General features: G+C 44.6%; 1 protein-coding gene across 3 annotated transcripts in view; it reads left to right on the top strand.

Moving 5' to 3' along the window:
- LOC106582484 (trafficking protein particle complex subunit 10) overlaps positions 1 to 17,326 on the top strand; it is a 31,603-nt gene extending 14,277 nt beyond the window's left edge. For 2 of the 3 annotated variants that reach the window (XM_014165639.2, XM_014165641.2), the window contains 15 exons: positions 2,160 to 2,274; positions 2,513 to 2,589; positions 3,070 to 3,161; positions 3,380 to 3,520; positions 3,950 to 4,062; positions 4,460 to 4,989; positions 5,292 to 5,433; positions 8,866 to 9,024; positions 9,528 to 9,757; positions 11,554 to 11,654; positions 13,274 to 13,394; positions 13,602 to 13,766; positions 14,728 to 14,911; positions 15,040 to 15,234; positions 15,419 to 17,326. In XM_014165639.2, the coding sequence (XP_014021114.2) occupies positions 2,160 to 2,274; positions 2,513 to 2,589; positions 3,070 to 3,161; positions 3,380 to 3,520; positions 3,950 to 4,062; positions 4,460 to 4,989; positions 5,292 to 5,433; positions 8,866 to 9,024; positions 9,528 to 9,757; positions 11,554 to 11,654; positions 13,274 to 13,394; positions 13,602 to 13,766; positions 14,728 to 14,911; positions 15,040 to 15,234; positions 15,419 to 15,666 (2,613 nt within the window). In that variant the 3' untranslated portion in view covers positions 15,667 to 17,326. The remainder of the gene's footprint in view (positions 1 to 2,159; positions 2,275 to 2,512; positions 2,590 to 3,069; positions 3,162 to 3,379; positions 3,521 to 3,949; positions 4,063 to 4,459; positions 4,990 to 5,291; positions 5,434 to 8,865; positions 9,025 to 9,527; positions 9,758 to 11,553; positions 11,655 to 13,273; positions 13,395 to 13,601; positions 13,767 to 14,727; positions 14,912 to 15,039; positions 15,235 to 15,418) is intronic. The other variant, XM_014165640.2, reaches the window with a different exon arrangement.
- Positions 17,327 to 17,984: the final 658 nt, after the last annotated feature.

Here is a 17,984-nt window from a genome sequence, read left to right as displayed (position 1 = left end):
ATATTAGCTATATTAGCCTACTATCAAAATTATAAGTAGGCTACAAATACATCATGTTTGAGAATATCTGCTCGCACAGGTATGTTGATCCAAAAATGGATAATACTCCAAATGCATATTTCTTCATGTTCCCTTAACTGTCAGGAAGAGCATTCCATGTTTCAAACACAACTCAGATCGTGATGGGCTTCTTTGAACTCTCTCAGGGAGGGGAAGTGAGAGAGCGTGCCTCGCTGTACATCTCTGGTGAATACAGTCAGCTTGCGCTCGAATGACAAAACAGCTTCCAGCATTTGCAGTGCAGTGTTTCCCCGCCCCTGGAGACTTTTATTCAGCATGTTTAGGTGACTTGTCATATCCACCATAAAGTGCAGTTTTTCCAGCCACTCGGTATCTTCCAGTTGCGGGTAGTTCAGGTTTTTGCTTTTCAGGAATGTTTTCACATGTTCTAAACAAGCAACAAAGCGACGCAAAACCTCACCCCTGGACAGCCATCGGACTTTGTTGTGTAGCAGGAGATCGGAATATTCGCTGTCAACTTCATCTAGCAATGCACGGAACTGACGGTGGTTTAATGCTTTTGCAATTATCTTGTTCACCATCTCGATGACAAGGTTCATCACCTCCATACACTCCGGTGGGAATGTTTGTGCACACAGTGCTTCTTGGTGCAAGATGCAGTGAAATGCAAGCAGATTTCGATCCAACGCCTTCTGTAGTAAAGTCACAAACCCCTTTTGTGATCCTCTCATACTGGGTGCCCCATCTGTAGCCACTGAAATCAGGTGGTTGGTGTTTATTCCATTGTCATTTAAACACTTCAGCACAGCCTCACATATGTCCTCCCCGCGTGTTTGGCCTTTCAGTGGTATTAATTCGATCATTTCTTCTTGCGCCCCATCAGAGTTCACATACCTGCATAACAGCGCTGCCTGTTCAATATCGATCACATCACACGACTCATCACAGGCAATTGAGTATGCTGGAGCTGAATTAATGTCCTTGATTTGCTGATTGGTGATGTTGCCTGCCATTTTAATGGCCCTTTCCTTCACTGTCTTTGCGGAGAGAGGCATGTCTTTAATTTTCTGTATTATCTCGGTTTTGTTTTTGAAGTCTGAAAATAGGTGCTCTGATATTTTAATGAATGAATCCTTCATGTAGTCACCATCTGTGAACGGTTTTCCACGCTTTATTATCTCCCGGGTTGCAACAAAAGTAGCAGCAGTAGTGGAGTTTGGAGATGCAATCCACTTCTTAAATCTATCTTTGCGCTCCTCTAATTTCTCCAGAAGTAATGCAATCGCACTTTTTCTCTCACTCCCAACTGGGTACTCGGCTGCAAATGTAGCATGCCTCCCCTGGAAATGTCTTTCCACGTTACTCTTTTTGTTATTTGACAACTTCTCATTACAAAGCAAACATGCAGGCAATCCTTCCGCATTGGCAATGAAAGCAAATGATTCGGTCCAAGAACTGTGGAATCCTCTGTTCTCCTCAGCCATCTTTCTCTTTTTCCCTTTGGGATCCATGGCCCATGACACACCCGCCGGTTTGTTTGCAACAGCCACCTGTCTGGCACTACGCCGAGCTGAAAGAAACGTGTGTCGCAGGCTATGACGTAAATCTTCGTTGACAGAAATGTTGAAATTAAATATTTATTATACACATTTTTACAGCATTGGATAATAAATTATATTAAAACAAAAAATATATTCACACCATCTTTTTCCATTTTCATATTTTTGAAAAAGCTCCAGGGAGCCACTAGGGCGGCGCTAAAGAGCCGCGGGTTGCCGACCCCCGGGTTAAAGGTAGCACAACATTATTATATTATAACTCCTGTAAATGTACCTCATAACTAGGCTACCTGCCTAGGTTCAATGTGAGTAGTGGTTAGAGCATTGGGCCAGTAACCGAAAGGTTGCTGGATCGAATCCCCGAGCTGACAAGGTGAAAATCTGTCGTTCTCCCCCTGAACAAGGCAGTTAACCCACTGTTCCCCGGTAGGCCGTCATTGAAAATAAGATTTTTTTCTTAACTGACTTGACTAGTTAAATAAAAAAATTACAATTTTATATTGTTTATTTTCTTAACTTCTTTCAAACCCAACTCTACCCTCCCTCCCTCTCTCCCTCCCTCCCTCCCCCCTCTCCCAGCTGAAGTCTCTGGGCTATATGTGTGGTCTGGTGTCAGAGAAGGGTCCGCTGTCTCTGGAGCTGAACAGAACTGTGGACCTGCTGGCTGGACTGGGGGATGAGAAGGCTGAGACTGGTGAGGGAGGGGGTGGGTCATTGGGGAGTATACAAATTATAGGCAGGAATAAAACCGTAAAACATTTTAATGGGAAACAACATTAGCTTGATATAGGCTCTCAGTAGATTGGCATTGACGAAGCAGACAGGATGAGATATAGGCTCTGAGCCAAATGCTACAGCAACGTGCAGAGCACTCCTCTAGTGGGATCATTCCTCACTTGTCCTAGTCCTCTTCTCTCCTACCTCTCTTTCAGTCCACAGCTTGCAGAGCCCGTATAAAAAACTGAAGGAGGCCCTGTCTTCTGTGGAGGCGTTTGAGAGACATTATCTTGTAAGTTCAGAAATGAAACATGTTGGTTTGTATGTGGTGACAGGCTGTCAGATAAAAAGTATGTCGGCTTGATTCATTAAACTAAACGGCATCAATTTATCCCCCTGTGCCTCCATCCCTCCTTCCTTCCCTCTCTACTCCCCCCCTGCCTCACTCCCTCCTTTCCTCCCTCCATCCCTACTTTCCTAATTTCCTTCCTCCATCCCTCCTTTCCTCCCTCCTTTCCTCTTTCCCTCCTTTCCTCCCTCCTCTCCTCCTTTCCTCCTCTCCTCCATTCCTCTCTCCCTCCTTTCCTCCTTTCCTCTCTCCCTCCTTTCCTCTTTCCCTCCATTCCTCTCTCCCTCCTTTCCTCCTTTCCTCTTTCCCTCCATTCCTCCTTTCCTACCTCCTTCCTTTCCTCCCTCCCTCCTTTCCTCTTTTCCTCCCTCCCACCTTTCCTCCATCCTCCCTCCTTCCCTCCATCCTCTATCTGTCCATCAGGAGTTGTCCCATGCTGCTGTGGAGATGTACAGGGCCATCGGCAGGATGAGGTCAGCACGGCTCGTTGGGATGAGCCTGGCTGAGTTCTACATGTAAGAGACCGTGATGGTCATCATTCCACTTCCGCCTGGAAATGTCTTTCTACTGTCTTCTGCACAGTCAAGAAGTCAAGTACAGGACATGTAGTAACTTCATTTTGTGTGTGTGTGTGTGTGTGTGTGTGTGTGTGTGTGTGTGTGTGTGTGTGTGTGTGTGTGTGTGTGTGTGTGTGTGTGTGTGTGTGTGTGTGTGTGTGTGTGTGTGTAATAAGGAGGAAGGGTAATCCTGAGCAGGCGGAGAGCTTCTTGCAGAATGCTCTGAGGTCATACGTGTCAGAGGGGTGGAGCCTACCTGTAACTCACACCAGGAAGCAGATGGCTGAGTGCCAGAAACTGCTGGGGAAGACAGAGAAGTATCCCCAATCAATGAAACCCCAAAGAGCAAGTAAGGCAGAGGCAGGAGCACAGTGGCTAGGAAAAACTCCCTGGAAGGCAGGAACCTAGGGAGAAACCTACAGAGGAACTTTCACTGGATGTAAATGAGTAGAAAAGTGTAATGCCAAAGATGTCAATTGTTGTCATTATGTAATCACTTTGAATGAATGCCATTCACTTTTTCTATATTCAGATTCAGAGAACTTTGATGTCCTCAGAGAGGCTATTCATTTTGCAGCAGTCATAACACACAATTTTTTATAAAAACAAATAAGAAGAAAACGACAACAAATAGCGAAGGATGTTTACAACTATAAGCTAGTCTGAAGGACCAATTTGTTTCGCATATTGTAGCTCTTGTTCTCATTGCCCATTGGCTGCTGGTTTCCTTGACAACCCACCCTTAGCTACCTGCAGACAAGTGCCTTGTTGGCAGGTGATGCCAATCTGACCAATGAGGAGAGGATTCACTTCTGTCAGGAGATCCTGACTTTCGCCAACCAATCAACAGACAGCAAGGGTAAGCAGCCAATCATAGCAGATTATTTTAGTCAGTCAACGTGGTTTAGGTCTAACCCTGTTCCTGGAGAGCTACCCTCCTGTCCTGTAGGTTTTCGCTCCAACCCCAGTCGTAACTAACCTGGGCCTCGTTCGATTGCCAAACGTTTTCGAATGTTTGTGGATAGAAATACCATTGATTGGAGCCGACGTGATTCCTCATTCTACATGTCAGAGAGGCGTGTTTGTTCTACGTAACATATTTCTATCGGAAAGTTCCAGAACGTTGCGTCCTGCTGAACGTGTCAGGTGCGCTAGGTTAGTGTTGGAGCCCTGATGTAAATCCATATTCATTGACACGTTATTATATTTCACAGTGCCCCTGTCTCTCTCTCCCTTCACCTCTTATCCCTCTACAGCCCAGAAGGTGGCGCTCAGTATGAGTTCTTTCGCCCAGCTCAAGCAGCTGCAGTTCCGCCCGGCAACAGCCACGGTACACTCTGGCACCGCCCTGCAGGTGGAGTTGTGTCTGCGCAGCTTGATGCCTGTGGCCATGCCTCTGGAGCAGCTGGCTGCCAGTGTTCACTTAAACCTGGAGCAAGGAGAGACTATCGGGAAGACCAGGGGGCCACCGAGACGGCCATACCCAGGGACGGTGCTTTTCACCCTGGGTAACTCCTCAGCGATGCACCCATCCGCTGCTGGTCCTTCTCTGGAGCTGGAAGAGATCCAGGACCGCAGCCCCTCGGACCCTCGTACACTCAACTCCACCGGCATGGTGTGTAAGAACACACACCTGGTCATGCGTCGTCATGACAGCAGCCCGTCACCGGACACGCCCAACCTTGTCAGCCCAGTTCCTGTTGTCATGGATGACGGGGCAAAGATGCTAATGAGTGGTGATGTCACTCTGCTGCCGGGCAACAACAGCATTGTCTTCAGTGTACCAGTAAGACCCTTATTATAATGCTGTGATTGTCCTCTTCCACAGGACAGGGCTGTTACTGCAAATACAGGACGTCATTATCACTTGAGATTGTAGATTGTCTATTGACTCTTTTTTTTCTCTCTCTCTCTCTCTCTCTCTCTCTCTCTCTCTCGCTCCCTCCCTCTTTTGCTCCCTCGATCGCTCGCTCTCTCTTTCTCTCTCTCCCTCTCTCGCTTCCTCCCTCTCTCGCTCCCTCCCTCTCTCTCTCTCACTCCCTCTCTCTCTCGCTCCCTCTCTCGCTCCCTCTCTCTCCCCTGGTGTAGAGTCAGGAGCTGGGTACCTACACATTGCGTCAGCTGTGTGCCACAGTGGGCCAGGTCCAGTTTGTCCTCCCTCACATCTCTCCTCTGGTCCAGTATGAGGTCTATTCTCAGGAGCCCCAGCTCACTGTGGAGCCCCTCACAGGTCTCTCTCTCTCTCTCTCTCTCTCTGACACATTTAGTTTGAGTTATTTGCACCAAAGAAAACAAGTGATAGACAACAATACAGATAAAAACTACATTTAATAAAACGGTGTACAGGTATGGTTGGAATCCAAGGGCTTATATGAAAACCAAACCACAAAAAAACTAGATACAAGTACAAAAATAAAAAAAGGTTTGTTAAAACAGATTAAACAACTACTAATTGAAACACTCAAATTGTGTCTATGATACACACAGTTCAAATCTGGGGAAGTAGATACAGGGCCTCATTGACAAAATCCAGAAGTATACCTTTAAGAAACATTTTGCAACAGAATCTGCGGACCCCGATGGCAATAAATGTATAAAACCGAAAGCTTACCTTGACTTGGAAGAGTTACAGTGTTGGATAGCCTAGCTTGCTAGGCAACATATATAGCATTCCTCTCTGTTTGAGTCAGGATGTTGAGTAGGCTTAAATTAGCGGCATTAGCTAAGTAAGTGAAAGGTAAACTGAGAAAAAAAAGAAATATAGCTAACTCTCTTGCCTTTCTCTCTCTTTGAGTCAACTACTCACCACATTTTATGCACTGCAGTGCTTATGCTTTCAGTACTAGATTCATTCTCTGATCCTTTGATTGGATGGACAACATGTGAGTTCATGCTGCAAGAGCTCTGATAGGTTGGAGGACGTCCTCTGGAAGTCGTTATAATTACTGTGGAAGTCTATGGAAGGGGGTGAGAACCATGAGCCTCCTAAGTTTTGTATTGAAGTCAATGTACCCAGAGGAGGACAGAAGCTGTCTGTCCTCCGGCTATACCATGGTGCTACCCTAGAGGGTGCTGTTGAGGCTTCGCTAGACCTTCATTGCAAAACAGTGTTTTAATCAGTTATTTGGTGACTTGACTATATTTAGTATACTTTTATCTAAAAAATATCACTTTTTTTTTGTTTCACAAAAAATAAATGTAGGAAATTCACTGAGGAGGATGGTCCTCCTTTGAGGAGCCTCCCCTGCCACACACATTAATATGCTGAATCCATACTCAGTGGTGTAAAATACTTAAGTAAAAATACTTTAAAGTACTACTTAAGTAGTTTTTTTTAGGGTATCTGTACTTTACTTTACTATTTATATTTTTGACAACTTTTACTCCACTACATTCCCAAAGAAAATAATGTATTTTTTACTCCATACATTTTCCCTGACATACAAAAGTACTCATTACATTTTTTATGCTTAACAGGACAGGAAAATTGTCAAATTCATGCACTTATCAAGAGAAGATCCCTGCTCATCCCTACTGCCTCTGATTTGGCGGACTCACTAAACACAAATGCTTCATTTGCCATATACAGTTGAAGTCGGAAGTTTACGTACACCTAGGTTGGAGTCATTAAAACTCGTTTTTCAACCACTCCACAAATTTCTTGTTAACAAACTATAGTTTTGGCAAGTCGGTTAAGACATCTACTTTGTGCATGACACAAGTAATTTTTCCAACAATTGTTTACAGACAGATTATTTCACTTGTAATTCACTGTATCAAAATTCCAGTGAGTCAGAAGTTTACATACACTATGTTGACTGTGCCTTTAAACAGCTTGGAAAATTCCAGAAAATTATGTCATGGCATCATCAAATGACATCATTTGAGTCAATTGGAGGTGTACCTGTGGATGTATTTCAAGGTCTACCTTCAAACTCAGTGCCTCTTTGCTTGACATCATGGGAAAATCAAAAGAAATCAGCCAAGACCTCAGAAAATAAATTGTAGACCACAAGTCTGGTTCATCCTTGGGAGCAATTTCCAAACGCCTGAAGGTACCACGTTCATCTGTACAAACAATAGTACGCAAGTATAAACACCATGGGACCACGCAGCCGTCATACCACTCAGGAAGGAGACTCGTTCTGTCTCCTAGAGATGAACGTACTTTGGTGCGAAAAGTGCAAATCAATCCCAGAACAACAACAAAGGACCTTGTGAAGATGCTGAAGGAAACAGGTACAAAAGTATCTATATCCACAGTAAAACGAGTCCTATATCGACATAACCTGAAAGACCGCTCAGCAAGGAAGAAGCCACTGCTCCAAAACCGGCATAAAAAAGACAGAATACAGTTTGCAACTGCACATGGGGACAAAGATTGTACTTTTTGGAGAAATGTCCTCTGGTCTGATGAAACAAAAATAGAACTGTTTGGCCATAATGACGATCATTATGTTTGGAGAAAAAAGGGGGAAGCTTGCAAGCCAAAGACACCATCCCAACCGTGAAGCATGGGGGTGGCAGCATCATGTTGTGGGGGTGCTTTGCTGCAGGAGGGACTGGTGCACTTCACAAAATAGATGGCATCAAGAGGATGGAAAATTATGTAGATATATTGAAGCAACATCTCAAGACATCAGTCAGGAAGTTAAAGCTTGGTCACAAATGGGTCTTCCAAATGGACAATGACCCCAAGCATACATCCAAAGTTGTGGCATAATGGCTTAAGGACAACAAAGTCAAGGTATTGGAGTGGCCATCACAAAGCCCTGACTTCAATCCTCAAGAAAATTTGTGGGCAGAACTGAAATATTGTTTGCGAGCAAGGAGGCCTACAAACCTGAATCCGTTACACCAGCTCTGTCAGGAGGAATGGGCCAAAATTCATTGTGGGTAGCATGTTGAAGGCTACCCAAAACGTTTGACCCAAGTTAAACATTTTAAAGGCAATGCTACCATATACTAATTGAGTGTATGTAAACTTCTGACCCACTGGGAATGTGATGAAAGAAATAAAAGCTGAAATAAATCATTCTCTACTATTATTCTGACATTTCACATTCTTAAAATGTGAAATGTCTGACCTAAGACAGAGAATTTTTTCCTAGGATTAAATGTCAGGAATTGTAAAAAACGGAATTTAAATGTATTTGGCTAAGGTGTATGTAAACTTCCGACTTCAACTGTATAAGGACTTTGAAATGATTTATACTTTGTCTTTTGATACTTAAGTATATTTTAAGTATATTTTTGAAATTACATTTACTTTTGATACTTAAGTATATTTTTTAAACCAAATACTTTTAGACTTTTACTCAAGTAGTATTTTACTGGGTGACTTTCACTTTTACTTGAGTCATTTTCTGTTAAGCTATCTTTACTTTTTTTAATCTTTACTTTTACTACAGTATGGCTTTTGGGTACTTTTTCCACCACTGTCCATACTGTGTTTTCCTTGTCTTAAGTATGTTTTTACCCTTTGTCCTATGATTTTGATATAGGACAATTTCATTGCTGTTTTATGTAATGCATTTAGTGTTTGAAAAAATATATATATTGTATGTTTTGTTGTTGTTTATGGTGACTGTCATATATTGAAAATTGTAAATACAATGTTTGAATGGACCATTTTCAAAAACACACATTGTCTCTGTCTCAGACCAGCTGCTGGCAGGCCTCACCCAGAGGGCAAAGGTCAGGCTGCAGACAGGTCACTACACTGTGAAGAAGGGAGATGCCCTGCAGCTCACTAACATAGACAGCATGCTCATCCTCACCTCCTCCTCCTGCCCTGCTACCATCCTCAACAGCACTGCAGGTCAGAACAGAGAAATCGTGAGAAATTTTCACATATGAAATTCGGTTCCCTGGTTCGGTATCCTGGAGCGTTTCTACAAAAAATATAGAGATTAAAAAAAAAATACGTTTCGCTTCCACAAGCCCTGAAAATAACATTTTCAAGACACATATTCTACATGATGTTATGAGCAAGCTAGTTTGTTTACAATAAACGAAAAGTTACAAGCGAAATGCGCTGCCGCGTCACAATACCTGGCACTCGTTTCAGCCAGGGTTCGTTTGCGTTTCACACATGCTTTATGGCTCGGATGAGCGCACTAAATGCTCCAGGATCCGGACATGTGAAAGCACCCTAAGTTGTATCCTGATCCTAGCTGTAGTTTTCTGCTCGTCCGTGTCTTCCTTCTCAACTTAGTTCCGCACCAATCATCTTTCCTCATCCCTCACTGAGTATCTCATTTTTTTTCCTCTCTCTATCTCTCTCCTCTCCTCTCCTTTCCTCTCCTCTCCTCTCCTCTGCAGAGCTTGTGGGTGAGAGTGTTCTGTTCATCCAGTCGTCTGACAAAGTGACCTGTATCTCTCTACCTCCCACCCCTCCCTATCACACCCTGGAGTTTCAGCTGGAGGTACTGTGTGTCATCCCTTCTGACCCAGTCCGGCCCGAGAACCAGAGACTCACAAACGGAGAGATACGCCACCGGCCCCGGAGCTACAGCCACCCCGATAACCACATGACCGCCATCAACCAGAGGGTACTGAGGACAGAGATATGTTTGCACAGTACATGATCTTGTTAATAGCAATGCAGGATAAATAACGTAGATAGTGATTTTCAATGACTTTCAGGATTTGTTATGCATTTCGTCTACAGTCGTGGCCAAAAGTTTTGAGAATGACACAAATCATTTCCACAAAGTCTGCTGCTTCAGTGTCTTTAGATATTTTTGTCAGATGTTACTATGGAATACTGAAGTATAATTACAAGCATTTCATAAGTGTCAAAGGCTTTTATTGACAATTACATGAAGTTGATGCAAAGAGTCAATATTTGCAGTGTAGACCCTTCTTTTTCAAGACCTCTGCAATCCGCCCTGGCATGCTGTCAATTAACATTTCTTGGCCACATCCTGACTGATGGCAGCCCATTCTTGCATAATAAATGCTTGGAGTTTGTCAGAATTTGTGGGTTTTTGTTTGTCCACCCGCCTCTTGAGGTTTGACCACAAGTTCTCAATGGGATTAAGGTCTGGAGAGTTTCCTGGCCATGGACCCAAAATATCGATGGTTTGTTCCCCGAGCCACTTAGTTATCACTTTTGCCTTATGGCAAGGTGCTCCATCATGCTGGAAAGGCATTGTTCATCACCAAACTGTTCCTGGATGGTTGGGAGAAGTTGCTCTCGGAGGATGTGTTGGTACCATTCTTTATTCATGGCTGTGTTCTTAGGCAAAATTGTGAGTGAGCCCACTCCCTTGGCTGAGAAGCAACCCCACACATGAATGGTCTCAAGATGCTTTACTGTTGGCATGACACAGGACTGATGGTAGCGCTCACCTTGTCTTCTCCGGACAAGCTTTTTTCCGGATGCCCAAAACAATTGGAAAGGGGATTCATCAGAGAAAATGACTTTACCCCAATCCTCAGCAGTCCAATCCCTGTACCTTTTGCAGAATATCAGACTGTCCCTGATGTTTTTCCTGGAGAGAAGTGGCTTCTTTGCTGCCCTTCTTGACACCAGGCCATCCTCCAAAAGTCTTCGCCTCACTGTGCGTTCAGATGCACTCACAACTGCCTGCTGCCATTCCTGCGCAAGCTCTGTACTGGTGGTGCCTCGATCCCGCAGCTGAATCAACTTTAGGAGACGGTCCTGGCGCTTGCTGGACTTTCTTGGGTGCCCTGAAGCCTTCTTCACAACAATTGAACCACTCTCCTTGAAGTTCTTGATGATCCGATAAATGGTTGATTTAGGTGCAATCTTACTGGCAGCAATATTCTTGCCTGTGAAGCCCTTTTTGTGCAAAGCAATGATGACGGCATGTGTTTCCTTGCAGGTAACCATGGTTAACAGAGGAAGAACAATGTTTCCAAGCACCACCCTCCTTTTGAAGCTTCCAGTCTGTTATTCGACCTCAATCAGCATGACAGAGTGATCTCCAGCCTTGTCCTCGTCAACACTCACACCTGTGTTAATGAGAGAATCACTGACATGATATCAGCTGGTCCTTTTGTGGCAGGGCTGAAATGCAGTGGACATTTTTGGGGGGGATTCAGTTCATTTGCATGGTAAAGAGGGGACTTTGCAATTAATTGCAATTCATCTGATCACTCTTCATAGCATTCTGGAGTATATGCAAATTGCCATCATACAAACTGAAGGGCAGCAGACTTTGTGAAAATTCATATTTGCGTCATTCTCAACTTTTGGCCACGACTGTACATTGTCAAGTCAAATATTATTTTTCTTAATTTATAAAGAATTGGATGGCTTATTTTGAATGGAGACAAGTAACATATTCTATCATTGTCTCTGTCTGTTCTCTGTGCTCAGATGTCTATAGACTGTCCCTGGTCCATCTACTCCACTCCAATATCACTCACCTTCTACATCCCCTTTAAGGCCAAGCACTCACTACTATCAGCAGGGAATAGGTAAACCCTCACTACTATCAGCAGGGAACAGGTAAACCCTCACTACTATCAGCAGGGAACAGGTAAACCCTCACTACTATCAGCAGGGAACATGGAAACCCTCACTACTATCAGCAGGGAACAGGGAAACCCTCACTACTATCAGCAGGGAACTTGGAAACCCTCACTACTATCAGCAGGGAACAGGTAAACCCTCACTACTATCAGCAGGGAACAGGTAAACCCTCACTACTATCAGCAGGGAACAGGGAAACCCTCACTACTATCAGCAGGGAACTTGGAAACCCTCACTACTATCAGCAGGGAACTTGGAAACCCTCACTACTATCAGCAGGGAACAGGTAAACCCTCACTACTATCAGCAGGGAACAGGTAAACCCTCACTACTATCAGCAGGGAACAGGTAAACCCTCACTACTATCAGCAGGGAACAGGGAAACCCTCACTACTATCAGCAGGGAACAGGGAAACCCTCACTACTATCAGCAGGGAACAGGGAAACCCTCACTACTATCAGCAGGGAACAGGGAAACCCTCACTACTATCAGCAGGGAACAGGTAAACCCTCACTACTATCAGCAGGGAACAGGGAAACCCTCACTACTATCAGCAGGGAACAGGTAAACCCTCACTACTATCAGCAGGGAACAGGGAAACCCTCACTACTATCAGCAGGGACCAGGTAAACCCTCACTACTATCAGCAGGGAACAGGGAAACCCTCACTACTATCAGCAGGGACCAGGGAAACCCTCACTGCTATCAGCAGGGACCAGGTAAACCCTCACTACTATCAGCAGGGAACAGGTAAACCCTCACTACTATCAGCAGGGAACAGGGAAACCCTCACTACTATCAGCAGGGAACAGGTAAACCCTCACTACTATCAGCAGGGACCAGGTAAACCCTCACTACTATCAGCAGGGACCAGGTAAACCCTCACTACTATCAGCAGGGAACAGGGAAACCCTCACTACTATCAGCAGGGAACAGGTAAACCCTCACCACTATCAGCAGGGAACATGGAAACCCTCACTACTATCAGCAGGGAACAGGTAAACCCTCACTACTATCAGCAGGGAACAGGGAAACCCTCACTACTATCAGCAGGGACCAGGTAAACCCTCACTACTATCAGCAGGGAACAGGTAAACCCTCACTACTATCAGCAGGGAACAGGTAAACCCTCACTACTATCAGCAGGGAACAGGTAAACCCTCACTACTATCAGCAGGGAACATGGAAACCCTCACTACTATCAGCAGGGAACATGGAAACCCTCACTACTATCAGCAGGGAACAGGGAAACCCTCACTACTATCAGCAGGGAACAGGGAAACCCTCACTACTATCAGCAGGGAACATGTAAACCCTCACTACTATCAGCAGGGAACAGGTAAACCCTCACTACTATCAGCAGGGAACAGGGAAACCCTCACTACTATCAGCAGGGAACAGGTAAACCCTCACTACTATCAGCAGGGAACAGGTAGCCCGGGGAAAAAACAACACCTATTATTCAAATCTTACCCTACGAGGTCCGGGGTACTGCTGGTTTTCTGTTTGTATTTCTGAAAGCATTTGACCTTTTTGACCGCTACCCTTTGACTTGACTCACAGGAAGTACATCCAGGTGTGTCTGCAGAACGTGTCAGATGTGACCTTTCACCTGATGGACCAGAGGCTAACAGATCATGAGTCCTCTCTGGAGCTGCAGTCCCTCAACACTAAAGCACAACAGGTAACTTAACAATGAGCCATCATAAGAGCCATAAGCTCTGACAAGTCTCAATATCAGCAATATTCCAATAGCCCTATTTTCATCACAGATTTAAGATCTTTACTTTTGTAACTTTCACTTGATGTAAGGTGCAGTAAGGTGGTTCTCTCTATATATATAGTTGGTGTACAGTGAGCAGTGTGTGGTTCTCTCTCTCTATATATATAGTTGGTGTGCAGTAAGCAGAGTGTGTACTGCGTATGGAATGTGAGGTGGAAGGAAAACATGCCACTCTGTCTACAGTGTGTGTTCTCTGCCAGCTTCTCTTCTGCTTCTGAGGAAGTCTCAGCCTTCAAACCCTACCACTACGAGTTTCAACTGGAGAGAGTGACAGTGAGTAGCCTAATGTACCTGGTACCTACCTGATCCTTAAAGGCCCAGTGCAGTCAAAGTTCTGTGTTTTGTATCATATTGTACAACAGCTGATGAAACGAACACTGTAAAAGTGTGAAACATTTTCATCAGTTTTATTTCCTGGTCATTTCTGATTGAAAATCCAATCTACACAGGTTCTACTAATCAGCATATTTGCATGGGTAGAGTTTTAGCTTGCCTGGCGACATCACCAGGCCATATAAGTTAAAAGACCAATAACAGAGTTTCAAACCTCTCTACCAATAACAGCTAGTTTTCAGGTTCCATATCTCTCCCATTAGGCTCATCCAATTATGCCCCTCATTTAGACCACTCCCAGACAGTCATAGCAAAATTATTGCTTTAGCTTTTTGCTAAACAGCTATTTTTGTTTCTTTTTTTACCATTTTTACTGTGTTCTACCCGACTGTGTTCTACTCGACTGTGTTCTACTCGATGTGTTCTACTCGACTACTGTGTTCTACTCGACTACTGTGTTCTACTCGACTACTGTGTTCTACTCGACTACTGTGTTCCACTCTGCGTCTGCGTCTGTGTTCCACTCTGCGTCTGTGTTCCACTCTGCGTCTGTGTTCTACTCTGCGTCTGTGTTCTACATCTGTGTTCTACTTTGCTGTGTTCTACTTTACTGTGTTCTTCATCTGTGTTCTACTTTGCTGTGTTCTTCATCTGTGTTCTACTTTGCTGTTTTCTACATCTGTGTTCTACATCTGTGTTCTACTTTATATCTGTGTTCTACATCTGTGTTCTACTTTATATCTGTGTTCTGCAGGGTTGGGGTCAATTGGAATTATTCAGTCAATTCAGAAAGTAAACTGAAAAGTACAAATTATGTTTTTCAAAAGTTGTTAACTTCTTTTAAATTCAAATCAGTTCCTGATTTCAAAATTGAGCCCAACCCTGGTGTGTTGTGTTGCAGACACTGTACAGTGTGAGGGCAGAGATCATGCCTGCAGCTGGTCAACAAAACTGTCATTCTGGCTCCCTCTGTGGGCTGGAGATGTCCATCACACGACTGGCTGAACCTGAGGATGATGGAGGGACAGAGGAGAAAGGGCAGACAGAGACAGAGGAGGTCTGCTCCACCAAGCTCATGTATGAAGGTAAGTGTGCATAAACTCGTAAAGTGGATTTACTTAAAGTGGTGGATTATAGTCGTGTGTGTGTGTGTGTGTGTGTGTGTGTGTGTGTGTGTGGTGAGCACATTAAACCCATCTCTGTTCTCCCCCAGTGGCAGACAGCAGCAGTAGCTGGGTGGTGTATGGCAGAAGCTCAGGGCTGGTGTCCATGCCAGCGGATGCTAATGCCAACTACAAGGTACAGGTTGAGTTGATGCCCCTGTTTGCTGGCCACCTGCCATTCCCTGACATCAAGGTGTTTAAGTACCTACCTCCAAGTGCCAACTCTGCCAGCCAACCTGATACAGGTGAGTCCTACCTCCCTTCTTCAGGCTCTCTCCTCCTCTCACAGATGTATGACTCTCACAGGGCTAAATCCTAACTTGACATGTGTATATTGGATATTCATACAAATCAACCATTGACATGAATGAATGTTTTTAATTGTTTATTATGCCGTGTGCTAACTCCCCTTTACTCTTCTGTTCACAGACGGCTGTGTAGAAAACGACACCCTCTCCCTGCTGGACCGGCCTCTGGACGACCAGGGGGACACGGCCAGCATCCGTAGCCAGGGAAGTGTCCACTCTGTGGGCAGCGGGGAGCACCAGTCCAGGGTTCTCCCCATGCCTCGCCTGGAGCCCTTCAGCCCGGGACAGGTGTTCAACCACAGCCAGGGATGCCAGGTCCTGGTGCTGCCCTCTACGGATGACCACGTTCTGGAGATCAACGCTACGTGACCCTGGTGGTTGGTCAACACCCATCACCATCACTTCTTGCCCCAGACCTCCTGTGGGGCTCCGCTGTTCTGGAGCTCTAAGTTTGGTTGGGACCCAAAAGTAGCTGTTCTAAGACCAGACTATGGACTCTGACTGTGGGCTCTGCTAGCTGGACTAGCCCCCCGAGCCTGGAGCGGACACAGTCACATCAGTAGAGCCCTGATGAACTAGACACACCACAACTTGCTGATGTCTGGACATATGTTTTCCATCTCCCCCATTCTCCTCTTCTTCAGACTGTGTTTTGACTCAGTGAATAGATCTGTCTGACTACTGGGTCGTCTTCCCCATCCTCCTCTTCTTCAGACTGTGTTTTGACTCAGTGAATAGATCTGTCTGACTACTGGGTCGTCTTCCCCCATCCTCCTCTTCTTCAGACTGTGTTTTGACTCAGTGAATAGATCTGTCTAACTACTGGGTCATCTTCCCCCACCCTCCTCTTCTTCAGACTGTTTTGACTCAGTGAATAGATCTGTCTGACTACTGGGTCGTCTTCCCCCATCCTCCTCTTCTTCAGACTGTGTTTTGACTCCGTGAATAGATCTGTCTGACTACTGGGTCGTCTTCCCCCATCCTCCTCTTCTTCAGACTGTGTTTTGGCTCAGTGAATAGATCTGTCTGACTACTGGGTCGTCTTCCCCCATCCTCCTCTTCTTCAGACTGTGTTTTGGCTCAGTGAATAGATCTGTCTGACTACTGGGTCGTCTTCCCCCATCCTCCTCTTCTTCAGACTGTGTTTTGGCTCAGTGAATAGATCTGTCTGACTACTGGGTCGTCTTCCCCCATCCTCCTCTTCTTCAGACTGTGTTTTGGCTCAGTGAATAGATCTGTCTGACTACTGGGTCGTCTTCCCCCATCCTCCTCTTCTTCAGACTGTGTTTTGGCTCAGTGAATAGATCTGTCTGACTACTGGGTCGTCTTCCCCCATCCTCCTCTTCTTCAGACTGTGTTTTGGCTCAGTGAATAGATCTGTCTGACTACTGGGTCGTCTTCCCCCATCCTCCTCTTCTTCAGACTGTGTTTTGGCTCAGTGAATAGATCTGTCTGACTACTGGGTCTCAGAAAAGGGAGAGGACACACATTGTCAAACCCTGTTGACATACAAGGCAATCTTGTCCTCCCTCAAACTTCTGTATTAAACTCAAATGCAACAAAGCCCTGAGTATAGTAACGTGTGTGTGACTGTGTGTGACTGTGTGTGACTGTGTGTGACTGTGTGTGACTGTGTGTGACTGTGGTATGCTCACAAACTGATGGAAATTGTGTGTCCCACAAAGTTGTATGTCTCAGCTATGTACACATTCCTGTCTCCTTCTGGCCTTTCACCATTCTCACCAAACCCACAGTCCACAACTAACATTGTAGTTACACTGCCCTCATCTGACCACTGTACATACTGTTATGTACATAAATGTACAAAAGCTGAAGAACAGACGCACATCCAGGTACTTTCCACAGGTGCTGGAGTTGTAGACAAAACTCATGGAAAACAGAAAGGAAAACGCTGCACACTGCTGCACATGCTGCCAGGTGATATTTATTTATAACAACGTTTTGACCCTAAGGTCTTCATCAGGCATCCATATCCCAGGTGGGGGTGGAAGATCATTTTTATATATATATATATATATATACTATATATATATATATATATATATATATATATATATATATATATATATATATATATATATCTATATAGGGGCAGTACTCAGTGACATCAATTACTGAAACAGATGTATTACATAGTTTCACAATATTAACATTCACAGTGAATGTGATCAATATTTATAGTAATATACATACAATATTCAATTAGGATTTTTTTTAAACAATTTAGACTTATTGGAACTATAAAAATGGTTTCAAGTCAAACTCCCTGTTAAGGCCAAGAGGAGGCAGTGTGTTCAGCCTGTGGATCCAGAAAGATATAAATAAATGTGACAATGAAAAGAGACTCCCTGTCGTTTCTCTGCAAGGCTCTACAACAGTAAACAATACAAGATGGACTCCCTGTCATTTCTCTGCAAGGCTCTATACAACAGTAAACAATACAAGATGGACTCCCTGTCGTTTCTCTGCAAGGCTCTACAACAGTAAACAATACAAGATGGACTCCCTGTCATTTCTCTGCAAGGCTCTACAACAGTAAACAATAAGATGGAGGGGGAGGGGTGTGGGGCACGGCCGTTACAGTGTTTTTGGGGGGGTCAGGGTTGGTGCTGGTGTACTACTACTATTCACGTCAATTCTAAACTGGATTCAGCTCTAAGCTGGAT

The sequence above is a fragment of the Salmo salar genome, chromosome ssa21 (assembly GCF_905237065.1).
Source record: "Salmo salar chromosome ssa21, Ssal_v3.1, whole genome shotgun sequence".
Taxonomy (NCBI): Eukaryota; Metazoa; Chordata; class Actinopteri; order Salmoniformes; family Salmonidae; genus Salmo; species Salmo salar.
The sequence above is the reverse complement of the archived record's forward strand: the minus strand, read 5'-3'. Positions and strand labels throughout refer to the sequence as shown.